Genomic DNA, 25340 nt, shown 5'->3' on the forward strand with positions numbered 1-25340 from the left:
AAAGTTGCAGCATTGTTTTGTCTTGTCTGCATCGAATATGCAGGAAAAAAACTCTATTCCCTTGACCTCTAACATATTTATAGCCACTTTTCTAACTGTGACTGATTATATTAATGGTTGCAAACCATGCTTACTCCTTTTTTCCAAGCCAACAGATTTGTATATATTTATTTTTCTCATTTCAATCTTTTTCAGACTGATGAATCAAATATCCAGAATAAAGCGTTGGCACTTCATTCAAATATTGATATCATTTACACTTCTAATCATCCCAATTTGTAGTTTTGATGCTTTTTTAAGAAACTTCATTATAGCAAGTTAAAGTCAGGTTTTAAGCTAAAAATCTTCTTTTTTAAACTTTCAATAAATCAATTGAGCGTCATTTCAAAGAAAATATTTGCCAAAAGCTATTGGATACAGATTATTAATCTTTTTATATTAGTTTTGTTACATATCACTCACCAACCGCATTTTTTTTTGGAGTACATTTTTATGGATAGAATAATTTTCTAGCGATTAGCTGATTGAATAACTGATTTCACAAATGAAATAAAATCTGTCATTTTGGTAAAATAAATTTTTTTTATTCTTTTTTTAATTTTTTTCTGTTTTGATTGTACATTCAAATCGAGGAAAAAAATAAAAGCTTTTAATAAATTTAAAGTAAATAGAAAATTCAGTCTGTTTTCAAAATATGGAAAAGCAAAATCTACATTATATATCATCTATTTACAAACTGTCGTTTAGTGACAAAGATTCTCTAAAATCAAAAAAATATCTCAAAAATTGTTCTAATATTTTTACTTTTTCTTTGATGACTGATGATCCAAACTGTATGAATTTTTTGATCGATGTGGTTTCATTAGACATCTTTAATAATGTCTACTTTAACCAATAAGATTCACTGAGAAAAATAATCAAACCTGTTTTAAAAACATTAGATCTGCCAAATGGGTGCTATTCCACTACTTTTGTCTTAAAAATAGTGAATGCATAATTATATAGACTAAAATTTACTCTTAGAAAAAATAAATAAATGCCAAAAAGTAAGGATTTCTATCAAATTATATCAATACTGAACAACTTTATGTTTGCTAGATTAATATAGTACTATCAAACCAATCTGCTTTCACAGGTAGCAATTTGTGTGGAAAAAGCTTAAGAAACTTGAAATAATCTTGTGATATAATAAAATCATTTTCTACATATGTTATGTGGATAAAACAGTGCCAGGCTTAATTCTTTAATAAAGTTTGGAATCTAAACTGAGGTTTCTAAATGCTGAGCATGTTTTTATGGACGAAATGACAAACAATTAATGACGAACGGCTGTCGATGCTTGACTATCACACCAAAATTCGTATTCGAAAACAACCGTAAGCAAAGTCTATTGATTCCGAAGACGGTCTATTGATTGTCGTTGTTTTCGCATCAAAAACAGCTCCTGTTTTGACAGAGTTCCGGATACGATGGGTTGTCAACAATAGCCCAGATTTCTCATTTTAGATTTTTCAAGCACGTGAGCTGACATAAGCAAACCCACTCTCTTTAGAAACTGAGGCTAAAATAAAGAAAAAAACAAACTTATTTTCTTTCAGCCAAAGTGCAACTAAGCCATGATAATACATCAATTTATATACTGTATTACTCTTTATTCCATGATTGTTTTATATTTTTATTTAATCTTCCAATTGGAAAGGAAGATTATAATCGGTTAAAAAAATCTTAAAAATTAAATTTAAAACATAAAATAAAAAATTAGCCTACTTTTTCTACATTTTTCTTTCTTTTTCTTTCACTTGTTTTAATATAAGTATCCCATTTTCTTCTTTTTCTTTTACATTTAACTAGTTTATTAACTTTGTTATTTTTTGGTTAATTATCTGCTTATTTTCCTTTTCCTTTTAATAGTTTTGTTAATGTTTTTTTTATTTCTTTCAACATTTCAGAAAATTTTATTTGAAAAATCAAGTGGTTTAAACAATTGGAATGTACAAATTAGTAAGTTGGTAATTGAATAGTTGATATTTATTAAATCTGAAAATGAGAAAGCTGCATATTCAAAAAGTATTAAAAAAAATGTTTTAAATAATCAGAAAATAATAACGATAAAAATTTAAAATAAAATGAAGGAATGATAAAAATAATAGATAAAAACATAATAGATAAAAAAAATAAGACAAATAAGAAAAACAACATGAATAAAACTAAGGTGTAAGATATATGGTGGAAATATCAAACAAGAAGTTTAATGATAAGAAAGTTTTCTTCAATTAAATGCTTAATAAATTGGGTTTAGTAGTTAGTTAAAGTTTAAAAAGGTTATAAAAAAAGCAGTTGAACAAAATAACTTTTTTTTTTTTTTGGATTTATTTAATCATTCAATCATTCAATCATTCAATCATTCAATCATTTTTATTTCAAAAATATTGATTATTAAGTAATAAGTAATCATAATTAATCACAATTAGCACAATTTGGAAAATAATAACAGTAATAATAACAACAATAATAATCAAAATGAAAAATAAATAAAGCGTTGTTTTATTTCAATCATGTTGTCATTAAATCTATGTTCAAGTTATGAAGACTCTTCAAAATCAGATGCTTTTTTCAATAGATCAGTGATAACCATTTCGTTTGTGGAATTTGGATCATCAAATTCATTAAAGTTGATACCTGAATAGAGGTTGTTCATGATACTATTATTCATATTATTAAATAAATTAGGATTTAAATTTGAGCCAGTTGCAGAAGTTGATTGCTGGTTGTCAAAAGTATTTAAGTTTGGAAGTAAATTTGAATTTAAATTGTTATTATTGTTATTATTAATCATATTAATATTTTGGATTTGATGATTATTTAAATTGAGTTGATATTGTCTTTTCAAATAATCTTCTTGTTGTTTTGATTCTATTAATAATGGTCTGATACATAACCAACCAGTTTCAGTTCTGAAATGCCTACCAAGTGCATCGCTTCTTGCGAATTTTCTACCGCAACCCCATTTGGTTACATTATCCTTTAAATAACCCCCACATTTATAATTTCTAATACCTTGGTGTAAGAATTCATGTCTTTTTCTATCATGTTGTCTTGCAAAAGGCCTACCACAAATTTTACATGGGAAGGGTTTTTCATTTGAATGAGTCTTTTGATGACTTTTTAAATTATAAGCTCTACTGAAAGATTTTTGGCATTTATCACAAGTGAAGGTATTATTATTGTTGTTATTGATGGTGATTGTAATTTCCTGATTATTGATTTCAGTATTATCATTAATAATTGTATGATCGTTTTCATTAAAATCAAGGTTATAATCATTGTGAAAGACTCTTTTTCTACGACGGTTTGGCAAACCTGAGTTTCTAGCAGCAGTATCTTCAGCGATGTCATAAGCTTTTGAGACAGCAGATTGAGTGATTGGGATTTTGTTGTTATAATTATCAAATACATTTCCGACAATTTGGTTGTTGAAATTAATTTGGTTATTTTTATTGATGTTTTTAATGACATTGCTGTTGGTATCGATAAGATTACTGCCGTTAATTGAATTTTCATTTAAAAGATTATTTTTATTTGTATTTGGCAAATTTGGTAAAATAAATGGATACTTTTTGTTATTATTAGGGTTGTTAGGATTGTTAGGGCTGTTAGGGCTATTATGATTAAATATCAATTGATTATTAGAATCATAGTTATAATTATAGCTATAATTATAATTTGATAGATTTAAATTTTGAAGTTGATGATTGTTGATGATATTATTATTATTAAAGGGAGTATTGCTTGTTAATTGTGGAGATAAGAGTTGGTTTAAAGGATAATTTAGAGAAGGATTTTGGCTTTTAATATTATTTTGATTGATGAAGAAAATTGGATTAATTAAGTTATTGTTATTGTTATTGATGTTGCTGTTATTGATGTTGCTGTTATTGATGTTGCTGTTATTGGATAGTTGATTATCTGACAGCAGTGAGTTAGATATTGGAGAAGATGATTTGAATTTATTTTTATTTTTACTTTTACTATTTTTTTTTGTATTTTTCAGCATAGTACGGAGAGGATAGATATTCAGGATATTAGTGGAATCTTTAATGATATCGTTGTTATTTTTGTTGATGTTATTGATGGTATTTAAATTATCAGAAAGAAAGAAATTATCTAGATTATCTAAATTGTTGAAATGAAATTGCAAGTTCGAAATTGAAGGATGATTTTGACTCATTAATAATTAATGGATATGGAAGAATAATGAAGAAGATTAAAGAAATAAGATTTTATTGAATGATGATTATTAGGTTTTAAAGAATAATAATTAGAAAAAGGAATTTAATTTTTAGTTTTTATTCTTTTAATTTCTTTTTTCTTTCAAGAGAAATGGAAAGGGAGTTTTATGAATTGATAAAAAGATAAAATTCAAGAAGATTAAATTAGGATACATTATGATATTTATAAAAGTAAATGAGGAAAAGAGAGTTTGTATAGAAAGAATTAGATTGAAATTGAAAATCTAAATAGACATAACGGTTTGATTTACGTTTTTTTTTATTAAAAAGGTTGAATGTAAAAACAATAGTAATATAATATTATGATATAATTAAAAGTAAAAAAACAACAATTAGTATGAAAGAGTAGAGAGTGGTAGGAGGTAGAAAAGAAAAGGGAAGAATGTCCCGATTCCGAAAATCAGAAAATGAAAAAGAGGGCGAAATCATGAGAGAAAAAGCGAGAAAAGAGCAAAAAGGCAGAAAGCTTTGCCTACAATAGCGGCGGTGCGCAAGGTTGGGCGCGAAACGTCCCAGTTTCGAAAACAGCCGCAGATTGGCGTGCAGTGGCATTGCTCGGCTGGGGAAACAGTGAAAGAGAGAAAAGAAGAAGAAGAAGAAGCAGAAAAAATAGCAGAAGCAGTAGAAGAAGAAGCACAGATATCAGAAGCAGCAGTAGCAGTGGAAACAGCAAAAACAGCAGCAAAAATCAAAAAGAATGGAGAGAAGAAGCAGCAGAAACAACGACAAAAGAGGCAGAGAATCATCCAAGCACACAACCAAGACCTGGTCTGGGTGCAATGCACTAAGTCTAAATAAGCACAACTAACACACTCACGTCGAAATAGTGAAGGAGTGATAGAAAGTGTCTGAAGGCAGTTTTTTGATGGAAATAGTCAGTGATAAGGTTACAGACTAACAGGATACACTGGAAAGAGAAGCTCTGAGAATAATATTAATTATCATTGTTGAGCAATTAGGTTTTAGAATTTTTGATAAAAACGTTTCTATCAATTTAGCTTTCATAAGAACACAATAGCTTCTGTTCCTCACATCGAGCTGTGCTCGCTCGATGTCGCACGCGTTGCCCACCGGTCTTTTTCCCCCGAGACATGGGCTGGGCCTCAGCCGGATCCGGCCCGAGCGTTATGCATACTAATCTGCGCGCTCGGGCCGATCTGCCAAGCTGTAGGGCCTAGCCAGGGCTGTAAAGCGCCAACCTCCCGGCGGCCCCGCTCGTCTCGGCGACCGCAGCTTGTGCACCAAGCCCGCGCAACCACAAGCAAAATTCTGAATCACGTGCATAAAATGCTTATGTAACCATATGCACATTGCTGGTTTCAAATATGCACGGGACTCCTGCTGATGGTTTTTTTTTCTGCGCCTTTGCTTGTTTTAAAAAGTAAGAATAAAAGCACTTTTCTAGTAGACATTAACGTCCATTTAGATGTGGGAAGAACGATCTTGTGTTAGCTATAAATATCACCTATTTAAACCCTTGATCTTCATCGTTTTTGGGTTGACCATTGTCAAGTCTACAGTAGATATTAAGTCCAATGATTTGGTATTATAAAATAAAAGTTGAAGGAAAAAGAAAAAGGTATAAAGTAACTTGTGACATGATGTTGGATGTGAAGTATAGGGAAATCTGACATTTATCTCTCATCAGCCAATTGGGAACGATTACAAACTGCTTGCATGAAATATTTATTTAAAACCCACCTGATCGGGATTTCAAGCACGCTCTCTGTAAATATTTGTTTAATGACACTAAAAATGCAGTTCGGCAAATGAAAGTCTCGGCGGTCCTCTGAGATTTGTCTGTGGTCTGAATTCATATTTGGTTTCTTCTGTAGCCGAAAAAGTAAACTTGCACATGCACAGAATGTCGCAGCAGTCGTCCCTGTAAAAACACCAAGTTTGCACGTGAAACACATGCGCCAGCGCTACTTGAGTGATGCCAGAAACTAAATTCCAAAGCGACACACAGTAGGCCACACAGAAGCCCCTGTTGTTTTGGGCTGCCTCCTGGCAGCCCTGTGGCTTTCCGCCCCAGCCGGGCTCTGGGCTGTGCACCGAAGTGCAAACCATAGCAACGTCGACCCTGCACGGTACAAGATCTCTGGGCCCATCTATATTAAGAACATACTGCTAAGAGACCACTTAAACCTCCTCAATTCCTATATTAAGAAGCGCTAGCTGGATGGCGGTGTTTTAAATAGATTCCTCTCTCTTTTTGTATGTGCCAACATCATTCGCTGCTTCATTTTTTGATCATTTATTTCGTTAATCTCTTTATATTTTGTTTATTTGATCTCTGCTTTCTCTTATACTTTTTCGTCTTTTGAGCTTTTTTCGACTCGCGAAATCCTCTCTCTTTATATATCTTATCTTTTTTGGTTTCTTTGGTTTTTCCTAGTGTAATCCTTTTTTTATTTATTTTTTCTTCCTTCACTATTTTTGTTTCCCTTTCGTTTCATTGATTTCATTAGTTTAATCATCTCATTTTCTCTCGCTTCCTCATATTTCACTAATGTTATTTTTTAATTTCTTCAATCAGAGTTCTCTCCTAGTCTTTCTTCTTTCCATATCTCTTTTCATTCAAGCATCTCAACAAAACTCTCAAGCTGCCACTGGCCGGAGTATATATGAAAGATCTCAAACTGACTTGACCAGCTCTACTCCATTCAAAACTACCTCAGTTAAAGGTTTGTTCTTAGTCCAATTAGGCTCTTCGTCTTCATCCACTAAAAAAAAGAGAGCTACTTCAAATGCAACCCTAATAGCTACTCTCATATCTTCTCTTAATGCTCTAAATATTTCTGCTCAAATAGATGACTTATCCTCTAATTACTTATCCGCTGCTGCTATTAAAATCTCTTCTGATGCTGACGAAGACTACGTATCTATTTTAGAAGCCTTACAAGATATATCAAAAGTTTGGACAATTCAAAACCATTCATTTGCTTCCATTGATGATGATGATGATGATCACCACATTAACAATTATCAATCTCTATTAAATCAACAAAGCTACAATCCCCACAAGCTAACTGGTGTAGATGTACTTCACCAACGTGGCATCACTGGTCAGAATATCACCATCGCCATCATCGACACTGGTATCAACTACAACTTGCCTTCTCTTGGTGGTGGGATCGGCCCAGGCTTCAAAGTGGAATTTGGTCGTAACTACGTTGAAGGCGCTCTTGATCCAAATGACCCAATCGATTGTGAAGGCCATGGAACATTTATATCCAGTGTCATTGCTGGCCAAACAAAAGACTTTGTCGGTGTAGCTCCCAATGCAAAACTAAGAGTCTACAAAGTATCCGATTGCAATAATCAAGCTTCAACTCAAACTATCATCAAAGCTCTCACTGATGCAGCTAATGATAATCCTGACATAATCTCTTTATCTTTGGGTTCTTATGATGGCTTTTCTGATAGTCCAATCTCTTTATTAGCATCAAATATAGCTCAATCTATTCCCATCGTCTTATCTGCCGGTAATTCCGGTGATCTAGGTAATTTCTATTCCACTGCTTTCGCTTCAAATAAGGATATTATCTCTGTTGGCTCAACTAATCCAATTCAATACATATCATGGCCTGCTAAATTAATCTCCTCAAATAATCAAGTCTTGGATTTTAACTATTTCTCCAAAAATGATACCCAACTAAATTTATCTGGTACCTTCCCAATTTATTATTCTTCCCAAAATATTTGTAATTTAAATCTTAATCAATTTTCTTTTCAAAATTCCTTTATTTTTTCAAATTTAAATGATCTCTCTCTTGATCCCAACAACATTAATTGCAATCTAAACAACTTGCAAGATAAATTCATTTTCTTATCCTCTCAAAACCCTCAATATTATAATTTCTCTCAAAACCCTTTTTCTCTACCTTCCTCCTCCAATGTTATAACTTTTCATGACTCAGTCAATTCTTGGATTCAAAAACAATTGTCTCTAGGCAATTCAATCTCTCTAAAATTATCTTCTTCTGATAAAATGACTCCCTTCCCTCTACAATCTCTCGGTGCTGGTAAAATGAGTTCTTTCTCCTCCTGGGGTCCGACTTTTCAAAATGATTTTTATCCAATTATTTCAGCTCCTGGTGCTGACATATTTGGTCAAAACCTTTATAATTTAGAATCAAGAAATGGAACTTCTTTATCTGCCCCATACATCACTGGTGTCATTGCTCTTTATAAATCACTATATCCAAATTCATCGCCACAAACAATCAGAAATAAATTGATATCAACTGCCTCAACTTTATCTCTTTTTAATGAATTTGGTAAATCTGATTCAAATTTAAATGCTCCTTTAAATCAACAAGGTTCAGGCTTAGTTAATGCCATTAATTTTGTAGATTATTCTACAAGTATTTTATCTGACCCCCTATTAGTGCTTAATGATACAGATCATAGAATCTCAAATCATATCATTACAATTTACAATGGTGGTTGTGAAGATGTTACCTATCTTGTTTCTCATGAAAGCGCTGCAACTGTTAAAGCAAGAGATGAAAATTGGATTCCATCATCTTATTTTCCTGACTACGATTACTCACAGGCAATAATTAACTATTCAAAAACTTGCTTTACTTTAAAACCGGGCGAATTAACTGACATTACTGTCGATATATCTCCTCCAATAACTTATTCATTTTCCGATGGCTATTTATTTTCCGGAAAAATCGTCATTACAGGCTCCAATGATGAAATCTTAAAAATTCCTTATATGGGCGTTGAACTTTCAACCAATGATTGGTCTGGCCTAGAAGCTTATTGTATTGCAGATAATAATGGCACTTTAATTGATTTATCTGAAAATGACCGTATCTTTGACATCCAAAATCGTGACACTTTTTCAATATACTATAGAATTCTCTATGGATCTCCAAAATTTGCTTTCGATTTAGTTTCAAATGATTACACTTTACAAGATTTCACATATCCTCCAAGTGATAACCCCAAATGGATATCATCTTTAGAACTTTTTGATGGCTTAAGTAACTATTCCATTTTTTCACAGTCAAGTCCTTCTAGATTTAATGATTTTGTTTACGGTGATGTTTCAGGTTTAAATAATATTCCAAATTTCCCAGCTGGTAAATATCAAATTTTGCTAAGATCTTTAAAGGCTTTTGGTAACCAAGACAATATCAATGACTGGGATCTATTCTTATGTGCCGGTAGTTTTATTAATATTTATGATGATACTCTAACTTCAACAATTATACCTGAAAAAACAGTCACAAAAACATTACAAAAAACAGAATATGATACCACTGTAACTGTATCCTATACTACCCCTTGTGAAACTAAAATAGTCATTAATCCAATTGAAACTAATTATAAAGTTTTTTCTTCATCTTCTCAAATCTCATTTGACTCAAAGACAGCAACTATAAAATCCGAAATTACTAGTTTTGAAAATAATTATAATACCCAATTTACTCCAATAGCTCATGATGATGAACCATCATCCTCCCAAAATGAAGCTTCAACTATTATAACCACAAAAATGTATCAATTGTCAGATACAATAATTCCAACAGTTTCGGAAAGCTTAGTTATCAGCGTTTCTTCATATGAGGTTCCCAGAGACACCTATCTCACAAGTACTAAAATTGAAACTTTTCAAACATCAAAGCTAATAGAAACCTCAATAAATCAATTCACAACCACAATCACATCAAGTCCAATACCAAAAGAAGTATATGAGTCATTTACAAAAAGCACAAAAAAAATTCATGAGCACCAAATTGAAAACTTTGATAGTACAACAAGTTCATTTAAAACAAAAGATAAAGCACATGAAACTACTTTTTATAAAACTTTGAAAACTGAATCATATATACCTCAAACTTCAAAGATTATCGATCAAAAGCAGACACTGCAAAATAGTTCTTCAAGTTCAACATCAAATATAAATAACAGTTTAGTTGCAACTATCTCCAAAAGCTCAAATAAATTATCAACTGTTTTTGGAGAAAGTCTGAACACTTTATTATATAATACCGATGGTTCAGATACTTTGATCCAAAGCACTGTATCACAAATTCCAAGTAAATCAGTTTTCTCTCAAAGTCTACAAACAGAAACAATAACTCCTGAAGTTGAATCCAAAACTTTAGAACCTTGGATACTTCAAACACTCAAAATAAGCTCAGGTGTCCCCGAAACTCCTCAGGAAACTTCTAGTGAAACTTCCAGTAAAACTTCTATTACAATGAAAAACGATGATAAAAATCTAAACTTGAAAAGCAGCAATATTATCAGTGAATATCTCGAGCTAACTGAAACCGTATTTTCAACTGAAAGCACATCTATAATTACTGAAACTGTTACATATACAGAATTCATAACATCTGCATGTGAAGAATGTGACGATACTTCAACAAAGATTTTACCATCAACTTATTGTTACACCTATGTCACAACAAAAGTTTTTACCAAATTTCACGTTAGTTCGATTTACATAACCGATCCAATTACAAGTACATCGGAGTCTTCAAAAGTTGTTCCCACATATCCATCAACCAAATCAGTAGCTTCAGAACATAGCAATGAAAAAGAAATATCTCCAAGTATTGTTTTAACAACCACAGTCTGTGGTACACCAATTTGCTCAGATTTGAAAGTAATAGAATACACAAGTATTTATACAAGTGTTTCTTCAGCGCACTTAACCAACATTCAGACATGCTTATCTGAAGATACTAAAACTTTGACGATTAGCACCAATGATGATGAGTTTTCCTTAACAAGCTATACATTTTCGTATAGTAATAGTACAGCTACATTAACCTAATTTCTAAAATAATTTATATCCTCCAATAATATAAACATTTCTATTTAACCTTTTTTTTTGGCTTTGAAAACAATAGGACATTTTTTCAACTATAAAGGTTTATGTTTTTAATCTCACGTATTTCACACAATTCACACAATTTCCCTAATTCACATAATTCATTTAATTGTCATAATTTTCATAATTTCGGTATTATACTTATTTTTTTCTTTTGGCCGGGTTTTTGTTTTTGCAAAATTGCAGCTCATTTTCTTTGCCAGCTTGGTACTATTTTAGAAAGCATTTGTTTATATAGAGCTAATAAACAACTTACACTAATATGCAAACCAACTCTTCTTGTGGATAAAGCACGTCTCTTCCTGGCTGTCTGTGCCAATTGCCACCTGGAGCACAAAAGTAAGCGTCGATATATAAAGGTAGCGCTGGACAGTTTGGTGCTGGGGTATTTGATGGAGGTTTTAACGCTGAACCTTTGAAATGCACAACGTTGGCCCAAACCTTCATACCAAGCTGATAAGAGACAGCATCAACAGCAGTCTCAATAGCAGCACAGAGTTCTCCAGTTTAGTTTCTTCAGACAACTACTCTCTCAATTCCTTCTACTCCTCCATTTCACTATCGCTGCTGCTATGTTTATTTCAGTTACTGTTGTTCTCCTACATTCGCCTCAAATTCAGCTCCATCTACAACAACAATGACTTGATCGAAGAACAAACCAACTACAATGGCAATGACAATGACAATGACAATGACAATTACAATGACAATGACAATGACAATGACAATGACAAAATAAATGATCCTTATCAAAATCATTTTTTGGGATGGGTAATGCCTTGCTTTAAACACAAGCTGGATGACTACTTGGTTTATGGATTAGACTCGTATTTTTTTCTTAGGTTTTTGAAATTTTTAGTTCTTTTGTTTCTTGGATTATCTATACTAAATGTCTCCATACTCGTTCCCATCAATTATTACTCACATCACGATAATGCTTATGATAACTATGATAAAAATCGTCTTGATAATTTCAATGGTACCAGCACAAATTTTTTGAATCAGTTGACTCTTTTGAATATTTCTCCTGTTTACTACAATCGACTTACAGCTCATTTAGTTATGGCCATAATCTCAATCTGTTATTACTATTATCTATTATTTGGCGAATTAAATCATTATTTTAGAATAAGAACAAACTATTTACTTCAAAAAAACACCAAATATAGTCATGAGAATCCTAATAAATCCTCTGGGATTATGAATCACAATTCAAATTTAAATCAAACTCAAATTCAAACCCAATTCAACAATTCGGATTACATAGAACCAAAATTCAAGTCAGTTAATGTAATAATGATTGACAATTTCCCTAAAGAATATTTGAATCTTGACGTCTTCAATAATCAGTTGTTTAAATCAATAAATTTATTGCCTGGTGGAATTAAAAATGTTTGGTTTATTTATGATTTTGAAAAAGTAAATGCTTTTTACCAAGAATCTAAAAAAATATTGAACCAAATAGAACAACAAAATACTAAACTAATTCGTGATTTTATTAGATTAAATAAAAACAATAGCACAAATAATATCAAAAATACCCAACATAATACTCAAATAATCAATATTCAACCTAATCATGATACATCAGCAAATTCTTTTATTAACCATGAATTTAATAAAATTGATAAATTAATTCAAAAATATCACAAAGTAAATAAAATCTTAATAAACGAAAGACTAAAATTTATCAACTTGTTTCAAAATGGCAAATCAAATGATCAAAAAATAATAAAAACTAATAAAGTACTTGTCGAATTTTATAATCCAATTTCTCCTTATCTCCTAAATCAGCTATTAATTAGCAACAATTGGAATGCTTGCAATTCAAAGGTGATTGAAATTGATCCTCATGATATTATTTGGGAAAATATTTCTATTGATAATGGTTGGATCAAACTTGCAAGATATTTTGTATTTAATGCTTTAACTATCTGTTTAATTATATTTTGGATCATACCCATTATCTTTATTAGTTTTTTGAGCCAATTGCCATATCTCACGACATTATTACCGTTTTTAGAGTTTTTAAATAGTTTTCCTTTATTTTTCAAGCAGTTAGTTTCAAATTTTTTGCCAGCATTATTCTTAAGCTTTCTATCGGAATTAATTCCAAGTATTTTCTACTCGTTAAGCTTTGCAAAGGGAATTCCAACTGGTTCAGAAATTCAGATTGACATACAATATTGGTTATTTTTGTTTTTTTTCATCAATATATTTTTAATTGTTGCTTTATCAATTGGTTTATTTAATTTGGTAATCAGTTTAATTAACAATCCAATATCGTTGTTAATGATCGTCTCTAGTGATTTATCTAAAGCTTCCAATTTTTTTTTAAATTTTTTGATTTTAAAAGGATTGTCGTTTTTTAGTGGCTCATTATTACAGCCTTATATGATAATTCAAAAATTATTTTTATTTTGCAACTTTCAATTGAAATGCACTTTAACACCTAGAGCAATGCTTGAAAAACAGTTGATTTTAGGCTGTGATTATGATTGGGGATCTATATATCCTATTTTTTCATTGTTTGGTGTAATTGGTATTACATTTTCGGTCATCAATCCCATTATATCAATATTCTGTGCAATTATATTTGGTGTCATAATTGTATCAGTTAAATACAATTTAAAATATAAATATAGTGGCCACCAGCTGGGCAAAAAAAGAAGTGAGACAAATGGCAAGTTGTATCCAAATGGATTATTGCAGTTAAATTCTGGTATCTTTTTTCTAGAAATAACGCTAAGCGGATTATTTTTTGTAATAAAAAATACTAGTGGTAAAAATGTCTGTCTTAAACAGGGCATTGTGATGATATGCGTTTTGGGAATAAGCATATATATTGAATGTTATATTAATGATTATTACAGAAAAAATATTTATTCAATTGGTTTAGAAGAAGTAGAAAGTTATGAAACAGTGAGCAGAAATACAAATCCAGCTATCAATGAAATGGGGTGTTTTGGAATTAACAACTTCGATTATACGTTTTTACATCCATCATTTTGGAGAAAAACTGAGGACACATTATGGCTTCCAAAGGATATGTTGGATTTGTTTGTGGAGGAAATAGAATTTTATGAAAAAAGAGATTTGAAAACTTCTTTTGAAGGATGTGAAATACAACTAAATGAATATCTAAAAATAAATAAAATTAAAAAAATTAAAATTACAAATACATTATGTCAGAGTATTGATTGATTGGTGAAAAAAACCTTGAAATTCCAATCATTGAATCGCATGAGACTTAGTTTTGCAATGAATTTTCATTTCTTTGGATTTTTTCGTCAAAAGAGAATTTCATAAATCAATAATTGATTTTTGGTTATTCTGGAGCTTTGTTATTTTTGTAACCTGAATTTGTGCTGCGGTTTCAGGTTCAAATTCCAATTATTTTTATCGTTTACCCTAATTTCTTCTAAAGCCCTACTTTGGAGCTATTATTTCGTTCCATCTTAATCTTTTCTGTTCTATAAATGAATAAACTGAACTTCAAATCCCAAGTCCTATTAAAGATTTTCAATAGATTATAATGCTTTGTTGCCATGTCTTTGTAGCTTAACTTTAATTGGAATCTTACTTATTATTACTCTCTGCATCTTATAATCCGAGATTCATTATTTCATTGCTTTTCGTCAGTTTCCACACACTCGAAAGAGCTATTGAATGATTCTAATAATGGTAAACATAAACGTAGAGTATATAAAGATAACTGTTGCAAAGATTCCAAAAGTTCAAGAAGAAAAAAATAAAGTTTATAATAAGCTTACCAATCAAGAGTTCATTAACAAAGCTCAAAAAATAATTCCTTCAAACAATTTGATCAAAAATATTTTTGTGTATTTAAATGGGGTTGGATTCAAAAATCAAAAAACCTTAGAAAATATTTAGAAGTCTATAAACAAAAACAAATCAGGTAACTATGCTGATTCCAAAGAAGACAGATTTTAAATTTTTTCAATTATGAAAACTAATTGGAAAAACAATTTTTAAGTTAGGAAGAATCAATAAGGAAACCTAGAAAATAGCAAGGTGTCAAATAGATTTCAGGCCATGTTGTATTTTGATATATATATATATATCACTGACGATTCAGACTCCAAGATTCCAATCGATATATTGCAATACCATATTAACGACCAGATTAACTTTAAGCACCTTTAACTGCATTTCATGTCTTTTAATCTAGTTATAATATGCTCTGTTGTTTGGATTATAAAATCAAAATTATACAAAGTATTGCAATTGAATATTCACTCATTGGTTGATATATAAAATAGATCAGCTTGGAGGTATGAATATTTTCTCTGTTGATTTCAATTGGGCCTTCTAGCTATTTTTTGATTATTTGCATGAGAGATTGAGAATGTTATCCAATGTTAGTGTAGACTTGTTCTTGATGTGTTATCCAGTTGACAAACCTGATCTGGTTGTGGATATGTTCACTCGTTGGTTCCCTGGGATTAAAATTTATAGTCCCAAGAGTTCCATTATATTAGATGCTTGCAAAAGAGATTTTCGAATTGATTCCAGAAGGGTCAGACAATTACAAAAGAAAGGATTCTCGATGATCAGCACCAGCAATGGAGAAGTTATGGACATAAAGAGATGATGGTTGAGAATACATAATTCACAATAAAAAAAGATACACTCCGCGACGGGGAATTGAACCCCGGTCTACCACGCGACAAGCGGTAATTCTAGCCACTAAACTATCACGGATCTGGTGTAATATCAGGAATCAGTCTTATTTATTTATTATTTTTATTAGTATTTTTTTTTTATTTTTGCATCTTTTTTTTTATTACAATTTATATTTTTTCAATCGAAATGAATGTGAGAAATCGCTGAACAAATAAAAGAAAGAGATCTAGAGGTGAAGCTTGTTTGCCATTATGATTTCGGTTGTTCCATTAGCGGTCAGAAACTTGTTTCAAAAGTTTCCATTGGTTGTTTACCAGGATAATCAAACTGTCAATGAAGATAGAAAGCACAAAGTGTTTTATTTTTCGTCAAGAACAGAAAGCAAACAGCAGAATAGTGAAGGTAAGAGCAGAACTGGGAATGTACAGGAAGACTCAATCCGCTGTTTTACAATGTGCACGTATAATTTAAAGGAGGTCAAATTGGATAATGAGAAGTATGTAATTTGCTCTGATCCGTTGTCATTGTCATTACAAATGGTTTTGTGTATGAAGAACCAGTTAAAGATCCCCAGAGTAGATGAGGTAGACGAGGCTGAATTTGGATGGAAAAATAGTATTGAGAATATTCCTTACCATGGTTCCAAAGATATGAATTTGCCAATGTTGATTGAATATGAGCGGGTTGGAAATGATGAGAAGCTGGAATGGATAAGAAAGATGGAGAGATATAATGAAATTAACCGGTTGGTATTGAGCAAAATTGGAGACAAGAAGGAAGCGTTAATGGTGCGATTGGTTGATAAGATAATGTACGACAACTACATGATTGCATTGTTGACAGACAAGCGATGCAGAGAAAAGTTGGGCGAGTTGTATTTGGATGATGGTAATGACGATGAGGATGAGAGTGGCAGGGGGATTAGCATTGGCAAGTTGGCTGAGAAGAGCAGTAACAGTAGCGAGAAAAGGGAGGATAAAGATGGGGCATGTGGATATGATGTATTTGAGAGAATAAGGGTTTTGCAGATAATACCCCAGCTAGTGAGGAGGAACGAGTTCCACCTCAGAAATCCCAATATTGTGGGGTATTTGGGGCAATTTAGCACCAAGTGGTGGAGCAGCTGCTGGAAAAGTGGCTACAACTACGATGGCGATGGAGGAAGACAGGACAGAGACCAGCAGAGCAGCAAAAACAGCAGCAGCAAGGTGGAGGAGGAAATGGAGGAGCGTTTCAGGAACATGAAGTTCTTGGTGAAGAGGTTGAGCGAGCACATTGCAAGCAAAGAGCAAGATGGGCCAGTGGGTGTTCTCGACATAAAAGTGGCGAGCTTTGTGTTGTGCATCCAGATGAATTTGAGGAACTCTAGGCTCTTTGATTTGGTGAGCCAGCATCCCGACCTCGCTGAGTTCGGAAGCATCATCATCCGGAAATTTGTGTGATTGGAGAGACCGGTTGAAGAAAAAACCTAGCAACGTTCAAAATATAAGTATATAATTAAAATAATATAAAAATGGACGAGTTGGGAATCGAACCCAAGACCTCTTGCTTGCAAGGCAAGCGCGCTACCAACTGCGCTACACGCCCAAACTATAATTAACTACAATTATTAAAATTATTTATAGATTACATTTCAGAGGATAAAAATGTGTTTTTAGTTACTATATAGGTTTACAAGCCCCATATGACTGGTTTTCGGCCACAGAATATTATTACTACTAGTGTTACTACTGCTGGTGCTAGAGCAATAAAAAGACCATTTCTTCGCTTTTCAAAAGAGCACTTTTCCGTCTCACGGAAACGATGCGATTTTTATAAATGGGAAGAAAAAATAACAATTTGTAATTTAAAATTGTGTTGTAGCGAATCCATGATAATATATTAAGGTAAAGAAGTATATAAGAAAGAAGAACGTAGAAGAGATCGCCAGCCCCTTTTATAGGGAACTGGGTTAGATCACAGAGCGTCACGGGAGCAGACCGGTGACAGATACCAAGGGATCGAATGTAGACATCCGGGAGGCTCACAACAAATTGAAGTTAGTTTTATTCCACTCGAGTTGCTGAAAATTTTATTTATTACAATACCATTGAGAGCAATTTTAAATGCTCTTCACTAATAGTGTCTGTCCGTTGAAATTGACAAAATGCTAGTGACATGTACAGACTGTTTTTACATTAGCAATTAGCATTTTGTTATTTTAAACGGACAGGAACTCGTAAAATAAGTTATCTCAAAAACAGAATCCTCATATCCGCACCGTTTCCGTGAGACGGAAAAGTGTTTTTTTTATTGATCTACTAATAATATTATTCAGAGGAAGGGCTTATTGCTTAGGGCTACTCTGTTTTATTGTGATGTATTGTAGTTAGCTCTCAAACCTGTTGTTGTGACCTTGAATAACCGGTATCCGTCCGTTCGTTACGAGCTAACACTTTCAAGCATTCGTTCTAGTCGTTCAAATCCGGATGCAACATTCGATTCAATTAACTCAACTCTGATTTAATTCGTTAATTTTGGAAGCCTTTGGTGAACTATCAAGTTCCTCTTCTTTATCACTTTCAGTGTTCTTGACATGAATGCTGTCAGCTTGACAGTCGTCGAAGGAAGGGTAGAGATTTCTTCTAGTGCTCATGACTTAGTAGACTTCTCTCTCCTTTTCCTCTCTTGTTTTATTTTATTTCTACTTAGCTATTTAGTGATCATATTTATATTATTTGGATTGCAATCTTCATCAAGGTGTTTGTGAGTTAAATGTTTTTTGCTGAAACGCAATTTTCGTTTCATAAGTGGTTAAGTCTTGTGTATTTGGTTTGGGACAACGGACCATAATGGCTTCATAAACGTCCGAGTTCGGATTGTGTTTTCCGGCCACACCTCGTGCAACATGCATTGATGTGATTATATAAGATATCATATGACTACAAACTCAAAGATGGTTATATTAAAAAATGTTCTGTTTTACAAACTGTAAAGAAAAACACTGGACGTTTATTTCGAGAGGGGCAAAACCAAAGAAAACGAAGATAAAAAGCACATATTCATATTTTCAGAAACGTATAAAATTGTATGTTTAAAAAGAGGAATTAATCTCAAACTGTGTGTATTATTACTGTAAGCAAAATCAGTAAAAGTAGCAGTACTGGTACTGCTGAAAATAATCATAAAGCCATTAGGCGGTTTTAGCTCAGTCGGGAGAGCGTCAGACTGAAGATCTGAAGGTCCTGTGTTCGATCCACAGAAACCGCACTTTTTTGGGGTTTCATAATTATTCACGTGAATGTTTTTTACATTTTTAATTGAGAAAAGAAGTAATTGTTTTAGTTTGTTTATTCCATTCAAAATTAAATACAACATTTTGATCCTGTTTGATTGAAAAGGATTCTTTATATTTATTGTTGTAATTTGTTTCTTATTTTCACTTGTTTTAACATGAACAATAACTTCAATAGTTCTAATAACTTTTCTACTGATAATAACAATAGCAAACATATTAATAAAAGTGAACTTTCAGTTAACCGTAATACTGTTAAATCAGATAACATCAACTCATCATATGGTTTTAATGCTAATGAAGGTAATCACAATGGTATAAAGCAAGCGCATCATATGCTCAAAAAGAAATTACCGAGTTTTTTGATATCTTCTTCATCTTTAAGAAATAAAAGTTTCAATCGATCACATATAAAAACCAGGCCGAAATTCAAAAATGAACAAAGTTCAAAAGTTATTCCAGCTGCCAATTCAATCATTGTCAACGATAATGCAAAAAAAGTGACCAATACTTTGAGTAAAATAAAAATTGAAGACAATAGTAAAAAGAACTACAATTATTTTAATTTGAAATTTGCTAATAAAAATGAAATCAACGATTTAAAATTTAATTTAATGAAATTTAATTCAAAGAATAAAATTGATCCAATGAGTGATTTTTTAAAGCCAATAAGATTGAATAGAAAAGACCCTAATAATTTGCAATTTCAATTATCTAGAAAGGAAATTGATGAAATGAATAAAAATAATAACAAAATCTCAAATGATGATAATGATAATAACAACAAAGATTTAAATGATATTGATAAGAATAATAATGATAATGATAATAATGATAATAATGATAATAATAATAATAATGTAATTGATAACAATAAGGATGAAATTATTAGAAATAATCATTTGGTTAACAACCATAGTGAAAGTGAGCATAGAAATAAAATTTCTGATAAAAAGTTAGATTTTACAAACCAAAGTAGTGATGGGATTAGTATGAACAATGAAACATTAAATGAAACATTGAATGAAACTAACTCTAAGAATGTAAATGAATTTAATCCTGCTATTAAAAAAAGAGCCAAAAAAAAATTTAAAGAAGTAAAAATTTTCCCAGAAGATCAAAGAAAGTTGCATTATGAAGAGTATTATCCCTGGGTCATGGAAGATTATGATGGAAAACATACCTTTGTGGGAAATTATGAAGCTGGTTCCTCAATTTCGAAAAACTTGTTTTTATTTTTCCTTGATAATAGTGACCCAAACTTGCCAGGTTTTAAAATATTGCCAGTTTCCAAAGTTTATAAATTCAATCAAAAAAATTTATATCCTATTTTAACTTTAGAAGAGGCTGAGCTACAATTAGAAAAATTGAAGAAAAGCAAAGAATTGATTAACCAAAAATGGACAGTAAATGATTTAAGAAATGAAGAAGACTTTAAAAACTTAAATATTAATAAAAGAGTATCTACAAGAATATTGTATAACAATATGTATAACAACAATTCTGGTATTAATAGCTCGAATAATTCAAATCATATGATTTCAAATAATGAATCATTACTTGCTTCGAATAAAAGTAAATTAAAAACAGTTATTACGACTGATAGATTTGACGATGATGATGATGATGATGATTATGGAAATCGATTTAGATCGGTAAACAGAGATTATGATAATGATGAATTAGATTATGAGGAAGAGTTTGCAGATGATGAGGAAGCGCCAATAATGGAAGGTGATGATGAGGAAGAAAAAGAAGCAAGGAAAAGAATTGAAAGAGAAATGAGAAATGCCAACACCTTTCAAGGATTAGCAGATAATGACTCGGATGATAGTAATTACAATAGTGGTCTTAATAGAAACAACAACAAGTCCATCAATAATGAAATTGATTTAATTACTGGAGAAATCAAAGTCAATACGGGGTTTAAGAAATTTAATAAGGATGGTGAGAAAATTAGAAGAACTTTAATGAAAACAAGCATTGGGGGAATCAATTATGAGAGCGATGATGAAGAAAATCCTTATTTATCTTCATCTGATTATGAGGATGATGAAGACGACGAAGAGTTTCAAGATAACAATAATAATAACAACAAAAATAATAATAATGATGATGATAATAATAATAATAACAATAACAATAATAATAATAATAATACTGATAAAAATAGTAACAATAAATTTGATAACGGCTTTTCTAAGAAAAACCATAAAGAAGATTTAATTCCAAGGTTATATGTCAAAAAAATTAATTTAAATAATTATAATAAATTAAATAGTATAGTTACTGTTAAATTCACATCATATTCCATTAATCTTTTAAAGGAGTTTCCGAAGGGTGAATGGAACTTATCAAGGCCAATCTCAAGTGTTGTTTATCAGCCTAAAAATGACGATAATAATCCAAGTAACAAATCCAAGAAAAGATCCTCCAGCATGATGCTTGATAAAAACACCATGGGAAAAGACCAAGCACGTCAAAGCAGTACTGGGGTTAAAAAAATCAAAGGAGAGAACAATTCACACACACCCTCAGTTTCTCCTTCGCCAGATGCTGATTTTAACGGGCAAATAGACAAAGACTTTATCATCAGATTTGTCAAGGACAATCCAACAGTGCTGGAGTTTGCCAAAAGACTCAAGCCATATCTTAACGGTGAAAACGAGACGAAGAACAGAGAAATACTCACTGACTTCATGAAGAACCACATTGCGAAAAAAAATGGGAAACTTTGCATCAAATGAGCCTCAACGTCGAGAACAACTTTGTAGAGGCACCCTTTTGCTGCGCATGCTGCACTCTGCATGTTCCATACCATACATATTGAATACACACTATGCCTGTTCTTCTGTTGTCTGTTCTTCTGCTGCCCGTTCTTCTGCTGCCTGTGCTGCCTGTGTTGCGTGGTAGTTAAGCCCGGGCAGTGGCTGGCTGGAGAGGCCTGCCGGATCCGCTCCGGATCCGCTCCGGCGTGTTTCCAACCCCTTTTCCTCCATCAGCCATCGAATGCGTAAGCAAATCATCTTTCCAAATCCTCCTGCTACATCTTTCTTTCTATTTCTTACTATTTTATCGTTTTAAACCAACACACCCTTCTCACACATTTTTTGTTTCTTCAATAGCCTCTGTTGTCTTTGCTCAGCTTTTATCTTAAAATGACCACCTACGAAAAAATCGTCAAGGGAGCAACAAAAATCAAAATTGCTGCTCCGAAACCAAAGTACATCGAGCCAATTTTACTATCAACTTCTAATAATGAGGATTTCAGAACTGTTTTAAGGATTTTATCTATCAGATTGCAGGATTCTTCCTGGCCAATCGTCTTTAAAAGCTTGATTGTATTACATATAATGATTCGAGAAGGTGAATTAAATAAAACTTTAAACTTCTTGAGCAAAAATATCAAAATATTTAAAGTTTATCAAATTAATGAGTATAACAATCAATATATCACTGGTAATAATGATTATAATGTTAAAAATTTGAGAAAATATTCAAACTATTTAATAACAAGGTCAAAACAATTCCAGCTAACAAGAATAGATTATGTTCGGGATGAGCGACTAAATAACAACACTTTACATAATAATCCCAATGTAGGTGGTAGGTTAAGAAATTTATCAATTGAAAAGGGCATATTAAGTGAAGTTGAAAGCGTTGAAAAACAAATTGATTCTTTATTAAAGTGCACTTTCAAAGAGTTTGAAATATCTTCAAATGAAATATTATTGACTTCTTTCAAATTATTAGTCAACGACTTATTATCTTTATATCAATCATTAAACGAAGGGGTTATCAATCTATTGGAACATTATTTTGAAATGAATTTTAATAATGCTAAAAGAGCTTTGAAAATTTACAAAATTTTTGTAAATCAAACAAATGATGTAGTGTCTTATTTAAGAATTGCTAAACATCTAGAAAACCTAACTAAACTACACGTACCTACTATTAGACATGCACCAACTGCACTAGCAAATTCCCTAGAAGACTATTTAAATGATAAAGATTTTGAAATTAATAGAAGACAATACTTGTTGGAAAAGGAAAATAAGCAAAGAGATAAAAACAAAAATAATGATAATTACAATAATCAAACTAATTCTAAAAAAAATGAAAAAACATGGATAAAAAAAGACTCTTCAAAATTAAATTCAAATTCCGTCTCTAAAGATGTTAACGTTAATGATAAAATTAAATCTACCAATGAGAATGATACCAATGAATTAATAGTTCAACAAACAGGTTATAATCCTTGGGCTTTAGCTTTGCAAGGTCAAAATCATAACTTAAATCAAAACCTGCAGATATTGGTTCCCGTTCAATTTCCAATACAACAATTTCAACAATTACCTATTTTGCCAATTCAAACTGGTAATCCTTTTATAAATTCAACTCCACTTCCAGGGATAAACCCATCTCAAAGCTTAAACCAAATTTCTCAAGCCCCTTTTTCAAATCCAGCGTCATTACAAATGCAACAAATGCAACAAATGCAAAACTCAATAAACAATCAATTTGCTAATCAACAGTCTTTATCAAATTTAACTGGCAGTGTTTTGACAGCAAAAAGTAGCGAACTGAATTTGGATAAAACTATTAATCAAGATGGTTTACCCAAGCATAAAACCGGGAATCCTTTCTCATTAGACAGCATTGAAAATAGCAATCTGCAACCTACTAATAACACTGTAAAACGATCAAAAACTAATCCCTTTGCTTCTTTTAGCAATAGTAGTGATAGTGACAAATATAAACCAATTGAAAATAATAGCAACAAAGTTTTGATTTCTCAAATCACAGGAACTAATCCATTCAGTTCTTTTAACGGCGAGAAACCTAATAATGATTTAAATTCTAATAATGGTATTTCAAGCTTAAGTGGTATCTCAACTCCTTTTGATGATATTAACACTGGGGCCCAATCTAGTACCAATTTTTTCAATAATAATATTAAGCTAACTCCACAGTTTACATTTGGGGGATTGGAGAATTTAAATACAGTACCTGTTTTTGATCAAACTAGACAGCAAGCACAAATTGATTATATTAAAACTCAGAGGACAGGAAATATGATTCAGTATATGCAACAGCAGCAACAACAACAACAGCAAACACAAATACAAATACAACCACAAGTTGCAAGTATTGGTAATACAATGCTGAATAACAATCTCATGAGTTTCCAACCCCTTGAAATGCAGCAACAACCCTTGCACTCGCAACAATTTCAACAAACAGCTGTGTATAATAACAATGTCCCCAGTTTGATATAACATTAGTAATATTCTCTTTTTTTTCTCTTTTGTCTTGCTGCTTTTTTCTCTATAATTATTTTTTAAAATTTTTTTATTTCTTTAAAATAAACAACTGTTTTCTAGTCTTTTGAATTTTTTGTATACTATCTATATATCATTTATCTTGTTTTAAACATTCCTTTTTGACTTTATGTACTTCGAGTTTTATATTTCTAACTTGATTATTTCCTGATTGTGTTTGAACGGCAGCTATCGGAAGTATTTCGGTGATTCTTTGGAAAATACGGACACCCGTAAATCCCGGAAGCGCCCTCGTTTTTAAAGCCCTGAGTAGGGCTCGAAGCGCCTTTTCAGATTTGCGCTCCAGCGAAGGAAAACGGCTTAATTCTTGGTTGTGATCAAAGAGTTATCGATTGGCATTCAAGAACACCAATGTCATCTATTTCTTATCTGCAGCTTAACAAGAGTCTACCAAATTTGATGGGCAGCTCTGCAAAGGACTCCAACAGCAAATTGAAGCAATCTAATATCAGTTATGGCCCAAATATTAGATATAATTCTACAAAGGTTACTTGGATCCATGATTTAACTTCTTTGGTGATTGGTGTAACATCAGGAATTTTAAAATTAGAATCGCTTTTGGGGTTTTTATTTTTTTGTTTGTTTTATTCTTTGATAAATTTATTTATTTATTTGTCCGTTAAAACTTGGATTGTGAAGAACCATCAAAATAGTAATCTGTTTACTGACTATTTTACTAGCTTTTTTAATGATTTATTTGTTGTTGATTTCTCAAAATCAATAACTTCCTTTATTATGATGTGGACTTTGACATATACATTAATTGAAACTTAACCAATCAATTTCTATACTGGCTAATACACAAAAAATAACTTCTCTTACATAACTTGTAATGTTCCATTATCAAAAGAAATCAAAACCAAAAAAATGAAATATAAAATATAAAATATAAAATGTAAAATGTAAAATATAAACTGTTATAAAAC

The 25340-nt window shown here is 31.6% G+C and overlaps 8 protein-coding genes and 3 non-coding genes across 11 annotated transcripts; 6 read left to right on the top strand and 5 right to left on the bottom strand.

The window, feature by feature from the left end:
* Window positions 1-2581: 2581 nt before the first annotated feature.
* On the bottom strand, window positions 2582-3232 carry ASCRUDRAFT_40106 (C2H2-type zinc finger protein; the record flags this gene model as incomplete). Its single annotated transcript, XM_020190995.1, has 1 exon — window positions 2582-3232. A coding segment is annotated over one exon (651 nt), but the record flags the coding sequence as incomplete, so codon positions are not given.
* Window positions 3233-4634: 1402 nt separating this feature from the next.
* Window positions 4635-5241, bottom strand: ASCRUDRAFT_130552 (uncharacterized protein). The gene has a single exon (XM_020189022.1). It carries the CDS (start codon window positions 5033-5035, stop codon window positions 4715-4717), a length of 321 nt encoding a protein of 106 aa, XP_020044244.1. The 5' UTR covers window positions 5036-5241; the 3' UTR covers window positions 4635-4714.
* Window positions 5242-5939: 698 nt separating this feature from the next.
* On the bottom strand, window positions 5940-6580 carry ASCRUDRAFT_130565 (uncharacterized protein). The gene has a single exon (XM_020189023.1). It carries the CDS (start codon window positions 6357-6359, stop codon window positions 6039-6041), a length of 321 nt encoding a protein of 106 aa, XP_020044245.1. The 5' UTR covers window positions 6360-6580; the 3' UTR covers window positions 5940-6038.
* Window positions 6581-7281: 701 nt separating this feature from the next.
* ASCRUDRAFT_18798 (subtilisin-like protein) lies at window positions 7282-9465 on the top strand (the record flags this gene model as incomplete). The annotated part of the gene is made up of 1 exon (XM_020189559.1): window positions 7282-9465. A coding segment is annotated over one exon (2184 nt), but the record flags the coding sequence as incomplete, so codon positions are not given.
* A 2445-nt stretch (window positions 9466-11910) lies between these two features.
* SPO75 (Spo75p) lies at window positions 11911-17846 on the top strand (the record flags this gene model as incomplete). The annotated part of the gene is made up of 3 exons (XM_020189919.1): window positions 11911-12319; window positions 12419-14269; window positions 17788-17846. Coding segments are annotated over 3 exons (2319 nt in total), but the record flags the coding sequence as incomplete, so codon positions are not given.
* Window positions 15805-15876, bottom strand: ASCRUDRAFT_t176. The gene has a single exon. It is a non-coding gene; the product is annotated as a tRNA-Asp (tRNA).
* On the bottom strand, window positions 17313-17385 carry ASCRUDRAFT_t175. Its single transcript has one exon. It is a non-coding gene; the product is annotated as a tRNA-Ala (tRNA).
* A 1128-nt stretch (window positions 17847-18974) lies between the features above and the next one.
* ASCRUDRAFT_t172 lies at window positions 18975-19047 on the top strand. Its single transcript has one exon. It is a non-coding gene; the product is annotated as a tRNA-Phe (tRNA).
* Window positions 19048-19154: 107 nt separating this feature from the next.
* On the top strand, window positions 19155-22006 carry TFG1 (transcription factor IIF subunit TFG1). Its single transcript, XM_020194182.1, has one exon. It carries the CDS (start codon window positions 19231-19233, stop codon window positions 21817-21819), a length of 2589 nt encoding a protein of 862 aa, XP_020044248.1. The 5' UTR covers window positions 19155-19230; the 3' UTR covers window positions 21820-22006.
* On the top strand, window positions 22006-24543 carry ASCRUDRAFT_78247 (ANTH-domain-containing protein). Its single transcript, XM_020194183.1, has one exon. The coding sequence runs from the start codon at window positions 22231-22233 to the stop codon at window positions 24349-24351; it is 2121 nt and encodes a 706-aa protein (XP_020044249.1). The 5' UTR covers window positions 22006-22230; the 3' UTR covers window positions 24352-24543.
* A 270-nt stretch (window positions 24544-24813) lies between these two features.
* On the top strand, window positions 24814-25188 carry EMC6 (Emc6p; the record flags this gene model as incomplete). Its single annotated transcript, XM_020190993.1, has 1 exon — window positions 24814-25188. One exon carries the CDS (start codon window positions 24814-24816, stop codon window positions 25186-25188), a length of 375 nt encoding a protein of 124 aa, XP_020044250.1.
* Between the last annotated feature and the right edge of the window lie 152 nt (window positions 25189-25340).

The sequence above is a fragment of the Ascoidea rubescens genome (assembly GCF_001661345.1).
Source record: "Ascoidea rubescens DSM 1968 unplaced genomic scaffold ASCRUscaffold_23, whole genome shotgun sequence".
NCBI lineage: Eukaryota > Fungi > Ascomycota > Saccharomycetes > Ascoideales > Ascoideaceae > Ascoidea > Ascoidea rubescens.